This window comes from Mus caroli, chromosome 7 (genome assembly GCF_900094665.2).
Source record: "Mus caroli chromosome 7, CAROLI_EIJ_v1.1, whole genome shotgun sequence".
Lineage (NCBI taxonomy): Eukaryota > Metazoa > Chordata > Mammalia > Rodentia > Muridae > Mus > Mus caroli.
Window position 1 is genome coordinate 102,020,640 of NC_034576.1, and position 15,088 is coordinate 102,035,727.

Consider the following 15,088-nt stretch of genomic DNA (forward strand, 5'->3'; position numbering starts at 1 on the left):
GATAGCCTTTGGTAGAAGGATCTGATGGTGTTTTGGATGTCTTCAGGATCTGTTGTTATGTCTCCTTTTTCATTTCTGATTTTGTTAATTAGAATACTTTCCCTGTGCCTTCTCACACTAGGGTTTCTTGTCCCAGAGCTTGTAGCCCTGTGGAAGTTTACAGTTAGTCAAGGTCTGAAGGCAGGAAAAAGCCACTTGTGTGCACTTGTTCCTCTTCAGTTCAGGTCTTCCTCACATGCAGGTAGAGGGGGGTGTCGTATCTGACAGCATTCCCTGAGGGCCTCCGGGCAGCCAGGGGCACGTGTTTGGAAAGTCACTGGCTACCAGACAGGCTGCCTGGAGGCAGGTCTGGACATGGCTGAGCTGTGGAGAGAGTGGTTCCTGCAGGATAATCACAAGAGGAAGCAGAGTTCCTATAGAGATGGGGTCTGGATGGAAAGAGATGAGACGTAGCCCAGGGCGATGCTCAGGAGATGCAAGGGACCAGAAGAGAAGTGCTGAAGATGATGAGAATGGCCAGCCCAGAGCCACAGAAGGGTCCATAGCCTCAGGCTGACAGTGTCACAGGAGAGCTGAGAGACAGTACACGTGTGCTCTAAGGGCTGGCAGATCTGGAAGCCCAGGGAAGTCTGTCTCTCAGTATCCTACTTTGTAAAAGAGTCTTTTGTTGTTGCTGCTGCTGCTGTTTGTTTGTTTATTTGTTTGTTAAGACAAGGTTTTGCTGCATAGTCTTGGAACTCACTCTGTAGAACAGGCTGGTCTCTGCCCACCCCACCCCCCGAGTTTTGGGATTAAAGGTGTGTGCCACCAACCTCCAGCTCTGTAAAATAGTCTTAAGGATTAGAGATAAGAAACCCAACAACCTCCAGCACAGGAGTGAGGATGAGGCTCAGTCTATGAGCAGCAGGCTATGCATGCAATCGTACATGTGCCCATGCGCACACACATGAGCATACACGAGCAAACACATATGCACCAGTCCTCCACTGCATCAGAAGGCAGAGTGGACCTCATTTTCTCATCCCTTAGGGGCTGACTTCATTCATGGTCTGGCTCGTCCCTAAAGCAGCTCCTTGTTGTTCTCTAGCCTTCCAATGTGGCCTGCTGGCCTGCAGAAGCCTCACAAGACAGGTTGGGGACAGGTTCAGGAGACCCTTGCTAAGTCCAGGCGTGCACTGAGGAAGGAAGGTGGGAAAAATGGAGGTTTGGAGAAAGGAGGACTCACTACCCACACTGGCTAGTTTTTATTGTCACTGTGATATAAACTCAGAGTCACATAGGGAGAGGGAAATCACTTGAGGAATCACACCAGATATGGGCCTGTGGTCATGTTTGTAAGAGACTGTTTTGAGAGGACCCAGTCCTGGGCAGCACATCCCCGAGCCAGGCCTATATACAAGCAAGCCAGCGGAACACACGGGGCCTGTAAACGAGCCAGGAAAGTGTCCCTTCCTTGCTTCTGCGTCAGTTCCTACTTGAGGTCCTGCCCTGACCTCTCTGAGATGGACCGTTACCTGGAAGTAAAAGAGCATATAAGCCCTTTCCTCCCTTGCTTTTGTTCTAGTGTTTCTTCCACAACAGAAAGGGCAAGTGTGAGGACCCAGGTTCGAATCCCCAGGACCCCCATGAAAACCAGGCACATGCACCTGTAATCCCAACACTGGGGAGCTGGGGGCAGAAAGATTGCTAGAACACAAGGTGAATGTGGGCTAGACAGATCCATCCACAGTTAGGAGCACTTGCTCTTACAGAGGTCCTCATGCATGTTGGGCAGCTCGTAATCCTGTGACTCCAACTTCAGAGCATCTGACTCCTTCTGGCATCTGCAGGTGCCAACATGCATGTTCATATATACATATACACATACATGCAACACACACACACCGAGAGAGAGAGAGACAGAGAGACAGAGAGACAGAGAGACAGAGACAGAGAAACAGAGATTCATACTATACACATAAATAAAAATAAAATATCCAAGGCATGAAACAGACTGAGGTATCTGACAGGTTCGTGGAAGTTGGTTGTACTAGTCTCTCAATTTCATGTATGTTCACAAACTTTCCTATTACTAAAATAAGGTTTTCTATAGTGCCCACTGACCAACAGTAGCATCACTGGTAACCTTGACAATCCCCAGCTCTCTAGAGTGGAGGGAGCAGAAACTTGAGTCCAAGTGTTGGAGAACCCAAGTGTTTCCCTACCCGACACAGTTTGCTGAAGTCCCATTTAACAGTCAGAGGACACATACCAGGAGTACCTGGGAAGAGATAAGATTTTGTGACTTCCCGAGTCTCTTGGTGCCTCCCACACGGGGACCGTTCGTTCTCAGCTTGTTCAGTGGGAAGACAAGCTCTCATCACACTGAGATCCTCACTGAGTGTGAGCATCACTCTCAGGTCCTTCCCTGGGGTTACATGAGTCCACACATCATCCCCACCTGCTTTAGGTCTCCTGGGTCACTGACCCACAAGGCAGAGCTGCTTGTCCTTTATCTTGAGCCACTTGGCATCTCCCACTTTCCTGGACCTTCCAGGATACTCAACAGTGGGCAGAAGAGCACACCCAATGTGACCTGTGTTGCCTCTAAAACATACAGAAGCCCAACAAGTGTTGTACAGCACTATTTCTACCACTAACAAAAGCCCAGCAAGCCATTCTGTATTCTGCGGGGTCTTCCCTGGAATGACCTAGTTTATTGGACACCCATTCGACGGCTTCACTCCGGTACAGGTCTCTACCTTCTTGTGGAACTTGTTTTCTATTCTCAGGTACATCTACACTTCTTTGATGCATCTAAAAGACCTGCTACTTACTAGGACCCTGGTATAACTGATGCAGTGGGCAGGATGCTGTCCTGAGATGAATGAAGAGGGACTCAAAATCCCCATCAATTAAATAACAGAGAGCCAGAGACTTGACAAGTCTCAAGACAAGATGAAAAAGGTATGCTGTTGTCCCTATCAAGAGGAAGAAAATTTCATCGGGAATTCCTTACGGAGAAAGAGAGAACCTGTCGGCTAGTTTCACACCAAGTGGCAACTCTGTTCTCATGAGAACAACATATCTAGAATGGCCTGACTAAAAGTCACCATTAGCCCAGGCTCAGAGCGGTGCCCTGTCATTCTCTAAGAACTCTGTCAATCCATACAGAGAAACACAGGAATAAAGTTATTGTGACAGAAACCACTTGCCAAGGGCAGGTGAACTGGCTTACCAGGTAAAAGCCTGGCAAAGCCTGCTGACCTGCGTTTGATCTCTAGAACCCACATAAAGTTGATCTCAACCTCTGCATATGCACCTGTGCACACACACACACACGCACACACACACACACACACACAGACACCCATCACACACACACATAGACACCCATCACACACACACAAGACACACACACACACAGACACCCATCACACACACACACACACAGACACCCATCACACACACACACACGCGCGCACACACACACACAGACACCCATCACACACACACATAGACACCCATCACACACACACACACATAGACACCCATCTCACACACACACACACACACAGACACCCATCACACACACACACAAGACACACACACACACAGACACCCATCACACACACACACAGACACACAGACACCCATCACACACACACACACACACACACACACACACACACACGACAAACATATTTAAAAAAAAATCCCTGGATCTTTCATGATGGCAATGTCTGTGATTTTCCCAAGACCCCATCTTTCCTTATGATTTATTACACTGGTGAGAAGGAAAGACTTGGGGTGGGGTCTTTTAGATAATATTTTCCACCATGACATTTATTGCACAGGCATGGCAGTACATAAGTTCCAGTAGGAACTGAGCCTGTAAGTTCCAACTATATACCCTGACGCGGGGAAGACAATTACAAGAAGAGACAGAGCTCCACCAGGCTCCCCAGGCCTGGACTTGGGCCCTATCCACCTGCGTGCAGTGGCATTCTGGGGGCTTGGGAATTAACATCAGAGGGTTTGACCTCTCACCCCTGCAGAATCTGTAGACTGTCCCTTCAGAGAGCAAGTGGCTAGGGACCCTTTGTGTTCAGAAGAGCTAACTACACTGTGCATCTGGGGGCAACTGAAGGGCCTGGTGCATGCTGGTAGGGACTCTAGACCTCTCTCAGAGCTCGTCATCCTTCTGCGTGCCAGGCCTGCGCTTCCATTGGAGGTTGAGGACCTCAGCGTGCATCTTAGCAAAGGCTGGTTACCACTGGCCACTTCCCTGACCAGTTGTCTATGGAATCATCTTTCTTAAGATGTAAGACCCCCGTGGGTCAGACGATGCTGATGGCCTTTGAGGATTGTGGTCCAGAGTGCTGCTGCATGTCCTCCTGAGATTTCATCACTTCCATTGACATCATGGAGCTATTTCCATGGAGATATCTTCCTCCTACCTCACGGGCCCTCACAGAACACAGCAACCTATTTCAGAGACGTCCCTCCCTGATGTGTTTCGAGGTGCCTGAGTAAAGGGTCTTCCAGGATCTGTGAGAGGATGTTAAGGGCACGGGACTTAGCCCAAGACATCTCAGCCTTGCATCCCCTCACTGCCTCAGCATCCCATGGATGTGAGTATCTGAGCAAACGACTGTTGTACCCAGAAACTCAGTGCAACTGAGAACAGGCACCGGCACAAGACTGGAGCGACCAGCATTCATGGAAGAGAACAGAGAAAGGAGGCATAAACAGTTAATGGTTGCTGGGGAGGTGAAGAATCATAGTCTTCACTGGTGTTGCTAAGCACCACAGAACCACTGGACCACTTCCTTTGACTGATTAGGCACAGTGTGCTGGACATTATGCAAGATACAGTACATAGATAGATAGCATCCTAGTTTTGGGCAGTGAGAAAATGCGACAGGGAAGCAGGAGTAGGCAGAGGATGGTTGGGTTGAATGGCCACAGATGGATTCTCAAGAGCAGATGACACCCAATGCAAAGGCCTCATTGGAATGCGCTGAGTCCTGAGCACACGTACTGGCCACCAACTCCAAGTACTGGCCACTAACTCCAAGTCTCCACATCTAGATGAAGTCCCCCAAGAGTGGAAATCCAATCCATCAAGTTCAAAGTGCAGGTCGGGCTTGGGATTCTAAAGTCCTGTTCAAACTCCCTGTGGTAGCACTGAGAGAGTCAGCCAACTTACAGCTTCATCTACACCCGGTAGGTTTGTCAGGCCATGGTAAGGGACGTTCTGTGGTCCCAACCCCCTCAGGTGGACGTGATGGTACAAAGACTATGGAGAAAGGAGTGAGCTACCAAGCCACAGCCAGCAGAGGTAGCTCTGCCAGTTTCCTCTGCCTCTCTGGCTACAGGGTTCTGTTCTGCATACCTGTCTCCTTCCTGAGGCATAGTCCCAAGGACCACAGGAGGCAAACATGAGGGCAGGAGCTGTGAGTGTCCCCTTCTTCATCACAAACCCACTATGTGAGGTACGTGAGAAGGATTCCCACTAGCCTCCTCCGTACAGCCTAGGCCCAGTCAGTAAGCCTGTTAATTATTCATGTGCCTGTTTGCCTTCTCTGGCCCCTGAGTTGTGACCAACTCGCCATGAAACCAGAGCACTGACAAGCAGGAGCCCTCGGAGTGTTGGACTGGGGGGCTCGGACTTCCACTCTGTTGTTCAGGCTCCACAGGCCAGGAGCAGAACACAGAACACAGCACACAGTGACCATACACCATTGTCCCGTTATCTACCAGAACTTCAGAGCTAGAGACACTCTGCATAAATCACAGGCTTTGTCTTAGAAAGAATGATATGGGAACCTCTTTCTTTAATCTGCTTCCACACACCTATAACATTTCATTGGAAACGTTTTATTCAAAAAAAAAAAAAAAACTTGTACAAACTGTTCTCGTTTTGAAAGCAACAAAGGCTCATATTTCCCTTCCCCCCATCTTTGAAAAAACTAAAAAAAGGGAGAAAAACAAAAGTTCATGACTGTGATGCCCAACATAACAGTTCTAGGGCAGGCATGCCAGGGAGCCCCTCCCATGCGCTGTCTCCCAGCTCCCACCGCTGGGCAAGGATCATTTTAAGGATGGGCAGCTCTGGGGCCACAGCACCTAGTTTTGTGGTTAACGGGAGTGGGGGAGGGGTGAACAGGAAGACTGAGGAGGGCTCGGGGCATGGTGACAAAAAGAGCTAGGCTGCCCTACCCCCAACTCGATTGTCTAACAGATAGAATGCCTGGCCATAAATATGAACACTGATTGACTGTTGAGGCAGATTGGATCTAAAACTTGCAGGGCAGAACAAAACGGCTGTGACACCCCTGAATTTGGTATCATAGTATCTGGGCTCCATGTCCTAACTTAGGAGTGGATTCTGTCTAAAAATACCCACTCAGACATATGGGAATTCCGATCTGCACTGCCAACCCCCCCACCCGTGGAATATCCAGGGTCGGTGCCTCCCCCTCCCCCCACAATAGCACCCATGTGTCTCAGGAACCTTTGGCTACTTCCTGCCCTGCCACGCCCACTCTTGGACTCTACAACTCATCTCGCATCTTGTCTCCCTTGGGCCGGACCAGGCGGCCAATGAAGAGCAAGGAGCCGCTCTGATTATCTCGCACCAGGAAGATGAAGGGGTGGTCGGCATAGAACAGCTTGGGGCTGCGCAGCTCCTCGCGCCCATAGATGTCTTGGTCAAAGGGGTTGCCCTCGGTGTCCCACTCGAAGGCAGTGGCGTGGAACACACTGGCCAGGTACAGGTCCTTCTTGCCAGACATGCGCGATAGGTCTGCCTTGTTCTTGTCGATGGCCTCGGTCAGGCCCAGTCCTGCCAGATGTTTCTGTGGGAGCAGGTGGTTGGTGAGGCCACACACGTGCCAGGCTCTTATCCCCAACCTCCATCCACACCACCCTGGAGTCACCCTCTGGACACCTTGCTCCAGGCACGGTGCTAAGTGCTGCAAACCACTGTTCCCTTTGTTCCTCTGTATACCACCAGGACCCGAGCCCTCCTATCCCCGTTAGCTTTAACTACCAACTTGACACAGTCTAGAGTTAGCTGAGAGGAAAGCCATCGTCAGTAACCACCTGAGACCACACTGGCCTGTACGCATGTCCCTGAGGGATTATCTTGAGAGGGCTCAGCCCACTCTAGGACCTGGCTAGAGACAACAGCCAGTCGCTGTTCAACTATGTTCAGTCCATCCTTCCTCCCAAGGGCAGAGCCCACTTCTCCCCAGCATCAGCAGAGCCCAATACTGTCTGGATGCCCTATGGATGAAGTATGGACCTGCTGAGCCACTGGGTGAAACCTGCCCCAGCCACTACCCTCCGGCCCTCACCTGCAGGTCATGGGTCACCTCCACCACGCCCTTGGGCAGGGAGATGGCGACAGCCTTCTTCTGCATCTTTCCCATCCAGGTCTTCAGCTGCTCCTTGGTCAGCAGCTTCTCCAGGCGCTCGAGCGGCTCCACATGGTGGGGCATGAGGATGATGAGGCTGGAGAGCTTGTGAGCCAGGGGCATCTCCACCATCTGCAGCTTCTCCTTCTCGTCGTCATAGTAGTTGTACAGGCCTGTGTGGATGAAGAGCAGAGGATGCTGAACACACTGAGGGGTAAGGGGCAAACCAGATCTGGGCACCCCGAGACCCCCCACACCTTGACCCTCGGTCTAGCAAGACGTCTACCTGTCCGGTGCATCATCGTAACACCCACAGTATAGGAGCGGGTCACCATGAAGCCACGGTTGTCCACCATCTTGTGGTGAAACTTCTCATCCCAGTGTGCTGTGGTGGAGAAATAAAACCAGGTGTCAATGAGCTCTGTTCCCCAGACATGACCAGCCCACAGCCATCCCACTGCGTGCCCTAGATGCCACCCTCGGTCCACCGAGTATGTGTTCACTGTCTGAGGACGTTGGTCTCTCTCACTCCCAACTGCAAGAAGCTCCTGTCCTCGTGCGTGGGTGGTATCCGGGACAGGCTTTCTTCCCCATTGGATAACTGAGGTCTGTACCTTGGGCAGGAGTAAGCAAAGGCCACCCTAAAGTCTTCTTCACAAGCTCTAGAATGGACAGGTGGCTCAATGGTTATGAGTGCTTACTGCTCTTGAAGAGAACCAGGTTCGGTTCCCAGCACCCACACGGCGGCTCACAATCACTTGTAGCTCAACTACCCTTATGGTACACAAAAACTCATGCATGCACACTCACGTATGTACAAAAAGAGTAAGTAAATCCGTTAATTAAAAAAAATTGGTCGGGCAGTGGTGGCGCACGCCTTTAATCCCAGCACTTGGGAGGCAGAGGCAGGCGATTTCTGAGTTCGAGGCCAGCCTGGTCTATAGAGTGAGGTCCAGGACAGCCAGGGCTACACAGAGAAACTCCATCTCGGCGGAAAAAATTATTTCTTTTCTTTTAAGTTCTGTGTGGCCAGAGAAAAGCAAAGCATGTGTGACAGAGGTCCAAGTCCCAACCAGACCCTCATCCTAATCCAGATGGACTAGTTACGATTAGACTTCTCACCTAGGCTCACCTATTTGTAACCTTCAGTCAATTCAGATGTACTTGTCCTAGTCTTGTCTCTACTTCATCCTACCCGAGCCTCAGTCTCCTTAGCTGTGAAATGGGTCTAACATTGCCTCCATGATTCCTTAATTCATTCTGTTGAAGCAGAACCAATTACCGAGCCTCACAGGTTCCAACTTACACAAGCAAGAACCCTAATGTGGGGGCTGGAGAGATGGCTCAGCGGTTAAGATCACCGACTGCTCTTCCAGAGGTCCTGAGTTCAATTCCCAGCAACCATCTGTAATGGGGTCTGATGCCCTCTTCTGGTGTGTCTGAAGAGAGCAATGCTGTACTCATATACATAAAGTAAATAAATCTTAAAAAAGAACCCTAATGTGGTACAGTCCTACCCTAGAGATTCCTACCTGGTTCCTGGATCTGGTTTCTAGCATGTAGAATGGGTTTATCAGTAGCCCTGATTCTGCCCGTTGTGGTAGTGCTCACATGACAAACAATGAAAGATTTCCATAAGGAGAATCAAGCTCAGGGGCCTGGGAAACGGTCTCCCCTCTCCTTCGCCCCATCCCTGAGACTCACGCTTAAAGAACATGGCGTTCACGAGCAGTGCCCCATCTGTGCGCTCCACATCCTTGGTGACCTCTGGCAGCTTGCCGTCCGTGGTCTGCGAGGCCCACTCGTTGATGGACTGCAGGGCGCTGCGCTTGTCTCGGAAGTTGATCTTGGAGTGTTCGCAGTTGTAGTGTTGCTTGCTGCTGCGCACAAAGTCATCGGCGAAGCTCACGGAGCTGGGCCCGTACAGGCGGCTGCCCAGTTTCCAGGTCACATTGCGCGCAGTGGAGTTGCTGAGGGAGCGGAGGAGTTCACCCAGCCCCGTGTGCACCTCCTCATCGCGCAGCTTCTCAGCGCTCAGCACTGCCTTCGCCTGCGACGCTGTGGTGGCTTTACCACCCAGTGACACAAGACCCAGGGATGAGGCCACCACCAAGGGTGACAGGAGAATGTTCTCCACCGCCTGGTCTTTGGCCATCGCCTGATATAGGCTGAAGGCCAGGCCTGTGCTGCGCTCTGCCAGTGTGGTCGCCTTGGAACTCAGCTTCTCTGCAGTACCAGGGGCTGCGGCCTCTAGGGGTTTCTTCACCTCGGCTGCCAGGGCCACAGCCAAGAGGCATAAGGTGCCCAGAAGGAGAGAGCGCATGGCTGGGAGGTGGGTTGTGTGCACCACAGAGGACCTGTGAGGGCTACAGAGAAAGAGAGAGCCACTCTGAAGTTTATGCATTTCTTCCTAACCGACCCACCAAGCCACCAAGGGGACAGGAACAAGAGAACTCAGTTCTTTATTCCAGACCTGACTCAGGGCTCCCCAGCCCCTCAGAGACCTTCTTGGATTTCCTTACCTAAAACAAAGTTCTTGGTATATTACTAGGCCACCTACTTGAGTCCCCCATGGGACATTCAACACTTATACCTAATTATACACTTATTATGACTCTGTAGGTGTCCTGAAGTAGGCTGTAGCCACTAGAGCTGGAAACCTAGCACATCTGGTTCCCTACAGCATCCCAGTGCCTGGCATTTGGCATAACTGTTTCTAAGGGTCAGGGCTACTGCCAGAATGGCACCCATATTGGCCTTTGTGAAATCTGGCTCTAGTCTCATAGAGCCTCGGGGCCTTTGTTGGTTAGGAAAAGGCAGCAGCTGGGCTGGGGGTCTACAGGTGTCTGGGCAGAGGACACAATGTGGAATGGATTTGTCAGCTGGTCCTCTCTGTGCCTTGCATTCTGCCCTGAGACATTAATAAGTTACTGCCCAGTTCACTATTAAAATGGGGGAACCCAGATGCTCTACTCTGCTGCCCCTAGGGTGACCTTGAGTGTGCACTCGAATGCATTACCAACCAGCCTCAGACTCTTTCCTTAGGGACTTAGCCTGCCCACCTACCAAGAAAAAAACAAAACAAAACAAACAAAAAACACCTGAACTGGATGGGAAATCCCATGACAAATGCTCTTGGGATCAAGTCTTTAGAAACTTCAAGTGGCATGGATTTCCTAAGGGAGCAACAAGGGCAAGATCCTGAGGAAGGGGGTGAGTCACCGCTCAGTGGAGCACGGACCCTTTCCCTCCATCCTTTAGGAAGCCAGAGGCACAGATTCCATTCTGCACTCCCATGGGACGGCCACATCATCATCTCTTCTAGAACCTCAAAGATTCCTTCAAGTTCCCATCCCAAACTCCAGCAGTAGCAGGAGTCCCCAAGGCAAGCCCTGTCCCCTTTTGTGAAGTCACGGGTCACAAAGGTCTCCGTTCCCACAGCCTCCTCAGCTTGCCCTCCCCACCTCTGCCTCATGCAGCAGTTCAGGTAAGTAGACCACAGAGCCAAAAGTTCAGGAAGAATCCTGGAGGAGGACGGGGTGCCCCTGATCGGAAAGACCCCCTTTCACAGACTTTTAGGAAGATAGAAAATTCCAAACTCTGCTGGAAGCCCCCTGAGAGCCTGGCCTGCCTGAAAGAGTGAGGGATTTTGGAGAGGAGCCTATAGCTGGGTCGGGCTGCTCCTATACTTCCTCGGCAGCTTCCCATCTAGGGACCTTGAGAAACAGAGCAAAGGCCCTAGAGGGGATGGAGGACCACAGCCTCATGGAGGGGGAGAGGGAATGGAGGACAACAGCCTCATGGAGGGGGAGAGGGAATGAGGACCACAGCCTCATGGAGGGGATGAGGGAATGAGGACCACAGCCTCATGGAGGGGGCGAGGGGATGGGCACCACAGCCTCACAGCTGCCTGGGGAACAATGTGAGACCTCTCACTCTTAAGAGAGGTGGGATCCACAAGTCCAGATTGGCTCCTTCCTCACTAGACCTCAAAGACAGGGTGACCATGTAACTCATGGTACACTCATTAAAAATGAGAGTGAAGCAGTAAAATGATACATGATGGGAAATATCACATCAACAGACACGTGGCCACCCTCCTCAAAGGACCACTAATCCAGCAGAGGCCACCAGCCTGCCTAAGGAAGGGAAACCTAACCCTGCCACGTGGCACCCACCATCTTGACAGCCCCCACGCTCAGCCAACCAGGGGCTGGGAGGGGCTTCTCCAAAAAGCTCCAAATGACTAGTTAGGGATTCCTCCGGCAGCCGCAAGGCTCTGGTGACGTGGCAGGCAAAAGCTGCTTTATCTCCATAGGCCAGCTGAGGGTAAGAACTGGAAGGCCTGGCTTGGGAACCTGGGGTGAGGAGGATTTGCCCGGGGAATCCAGGAGCCTCACGGGTTTTAATTTTACAACTGTGCCTCAAAAATCTGAGGGGGCAGGCAGGGCAGGGGAGAAGGGCCACCCCGTTAAGCCCAGCATTAGGAATGAAAGTAGGCAAGTCTCGGCAAGCAAGCCAACCTCCCACAGCCCATCTGCACAGGCAAGCCCAGCCCATCTGCCACAGGGAAATGCTAGCCCTCCGGCCAAGGTTAGACATTTTTACAGTCCCATCAAAACAAAACCAAAAAAATAAGATATCACAGAGCCAAAGGCCGTGTCCACCACTGGGCCAGGGAGCCTGTGATGGGGAGCCTGTAAGGGGAGCAGATGCCAGGAGGCAGGGAGGAGCACCAGGGGTTTCTCAGACACTTGGTGGGTCTAAAGTACCTTGAAAGGGCCTCAGAGGGAGATCATTGCCTGCCTTTTTCATTCTGAAAGAAAACAGAAGAGTGAAGAAATGGGAACCCCTAGAGACGTGGGGAGCAGAGGCCGGTCGGGCCCAGTCCCCAGTGGGTACCCGAAGTAAGGAGGTGGATAACCTCTTTTGCAGAGGGAGAAACCAGGGCCCAGCTTGGGCCTCCCTCCTCGACTCAAGCAGGTCAGGCTTTCTCCTGGGGGCTCTGCCTTCAGCAAAGCTCCCAGGCCGACCACTGTGGAGTCCTGTTACACAGCAACCCACTACAAAAACACCTCGGCAGGGAATCCTCGGAAAGAGACAAAGGACCAGACGGAAATGGGGGATGGGTACAGAACTATCAGAGAGCAGGGTGTGGCCTCGGCCTTACTTCCAGGCAACCAAAGCCCCCAGTTTTCCAAGGGCCTCCATGCGTGCCCTGGATACCAAAGGGCCCAGAAGGAAGCACAGGAAGTTGATAGCTAGGCCGTTAGACCATACAGGGAATGGATGCCTTCTTCCTTTCGTCTGGAGGCTCAGGAATGTCCCCCAAGCTGGAGGCAGGATACCTCAGGGCCTCAGAGGAAGTCCTCGCCCTGCAGGAACCAGATGGGTGGACGGAAGGACCAGGGTGACTCAAGTCACCCAGGGCCTGTGAACCCTGACGACACCCCTTTCGGGTGAGGTGAAAGCAGAACTGGTCAAGTCCGGCCACCTTCCACATAGGATACTGATTAAAAAAACGACTGCTCCCCAAAGCAAGGGGGCCCTTAACAGTTAGAGACGAGAAACCAAGGCTACTGCACCTCCTGTGCTAGGTTCAGAGGCCCCTGCACAGCCTGTGGGAGGTTGGTCTGGGATCAATCACTGCGGGTCCCTGGGCCTCCACTCCTGAGTTAGGGACTGCAGAGCTGGCCCTTCCCCCGTGGACGATGGGACAGTCAGGTCTTCCCCCTCCCCTCTCAGTTGTGCAGAAGGTCACCAGCATTTAGTGCCAGCTCTACTCGGTCCCTCTCACCACCTTTAACCTTCCCCGAACTGAGACTCCTCCGTACTTTACCAGGCAGTCTAGACCGCAGCTCTAGGGACCCCAGGCAAGTGACTGTTCCAAGTCCGATCTTTCACTGCCCTCCTGTGTCAGGACCCCAAGCTTTGGAGCATCCGTTCCCCCTTGGCCAATGCGCACCCCCAAATCGCCCGGCCGCTCCCGCCCCTCACCTGGGCCGGGCTGGGCTGCTCCGGGACCGACAGGACAATCGCTCCTCAGACAGGCTCTGCTCAGCTCACTGCCCCGGGCCCTGGATCTATATATGGCTGGCCCCACCCCCTCCTGCCTGTCCCAAGAAACTTCTGGAAAGTTGGAAAAGCTTCCGGAGGGCGCCGTGGCTCGGAGAGGAGAAAAAAAGCCAAAGACCTCCCCCAAACCACCCTGGCTCCCGCCCCTGTGCCTGCGGGCGCTCTCCCAGCCCCTGGGTCCTACTGCCCCCTTGTCCTACTAGGTAAAGGGGACTCTCCTCCCGCACCAGCTAGGCCTTGGGAGCCAGGGCATTCTTGGGATTCCGCGGTCCTGGAAGTGGGAAAGCAGGGTTTAGACTACAGAGTGAACTGAAGGCAGACAGGCTCCAAAGTCCTGCTCTCGGGGACTGGAGTTGTCGTTTTCTTGGGGTTGTCCACACAAGCCTGCTCTGATCACATATCCCTTCTACCTCACATTACCCTGCTCTGCCCCAGTAAATCCATTGCCTACTGTTATCAAGCTTTAATCAGGGACCCCTGTGGCTACTCCTTAGTCAGGGGCCCTCTCCTTTGCCTTAGGAAAGAGTCAGAGGCAGGGGTCCCTCTCCAAATCAGGATTCACCCTTGAAACATCCCTGGGGAAAATTCCAGCTGGACTCTCCTCCTGGCAGCCAAGTCTTGAATTGATTTCAGACAGGCACCTAGGTGGCTCCACTGGACATGAAGTAATATACAGCAGGGAACATCCTGGATGAATTAAATACAGCATTGTGTGACTTTCCTTCTGGGCCCGTGCCCTTGATTGATGTTAAGTCCTAACTGCCCCTTTCTCCATCTCAAATGGGTCATCCCTGCTATCTCCTTCCCTCTCTCCCTCCCTCCCTATCTCCATTGCCTCTTGGGGCTCAGGGTCTCACTATCTCAGGCTCTCCTGACCCACCCCACCTCTTACACTGAGATAGCTTCTGGAGCCCTGAGTTAACTGATCGTATTCTTTACTATTCTAGTGTCGTGCACAAATCTGCACACTGGGCAAAGTCCCTGCCTTCAGGACCTCCTTTCTGAGGGGTGTGTGCAGCCCGTGGGGAATTCAGTAGGTGAGGCCTGTTGTTTTAGGATCCTCCTATCTTCTGATAGTGGAATGACAGACAACAGATGGACATCACTAGAGAGGAGGTGAGGTGAGAGGCTTTTCCCCCCTCTTTTCAGTGCACTGGGGCTCGAACCCAGATCCTCAGGAAAGCATCCTGCCCCTGAGCCCCAGCCCCAGCGAGACCCTGTATGCATTCACTCACATTCAAGCAACAGACTCATAAGTATTTTCTTTCTCCCAAATGCAGAGCCTGTGGAACAGATGTATCCTTGCACTCAGCATCCCCAAAGATGAGTTCTCTGGAGTTATAGAGAACAGTGTGGGAGGGGATGGACCCCCCACCTTCCCCACTATGGGCTGAGGGAAATATTAGATCCTAATAGACTTAGACCCCAATCAAAGGATCAGAGAGTATACAGTCTGGAAAGTTGGAAAGTGACTGCCACAGATGATAATCTCATTCAGAAGCCCCACAACATCTTTGAACCTTTGAATCTTAGCTTGGTAGGATCTTAGAGTCAAAGATCTTGAGAAGAAGAGAAAAAATCATGGTACCAGGCCTAGTGTCACATGCCTG

General features: G+C 52.1%; 1 protein-coding gene across 2 annotated transcripts; it reads right to left on the minus strand.

Moving 5' to 3' along the window:
* Window positions 1-5,789: 5,789 nt before the first annotated feature.
* On the minus strand, window positions 5,790-13,587 carry Serpinh1 (serpin family H member 1). 2 transcript variants are annotated; one of them, XM_021166445.1, is made up of 6 exons: window positions 13,401-13,587; window positions 12,176-12,219; window positions 9,108-9,769; window positions 7,690-7,788; window positions 7,344-7,576; window positions 5,790-6,842 (listed from the first exon to the last, which is right to left on the minus strand). In XM_021166445.1, exons 3-6 carry the CDS (start codon window positions 9,724-9,726, stop codon window positions 6,540-6,542), a joined length of 1,254 nt encoding a protein of 417 aa, XP_021022104.1. In that variant the 5' UTR covers window positions 9,727-9,769; window positions 12,176-12,219; window positions 13,401-13,587; the 3' UTR covers window positions 5,790-6,539. The 2 variants fall into 2 exon arrangements, with proteins under 2 accessions (XP_021022104.1, XP_021022103.1); XM_021166444.2 differs by lacking the exon at window positions 12,176-12,219 and having other exon boundaries at window positions 13,401-13,582.
* Between the last annotated feature and the right edge of the window lie 1,501 nt (window positions 13,588-15,088).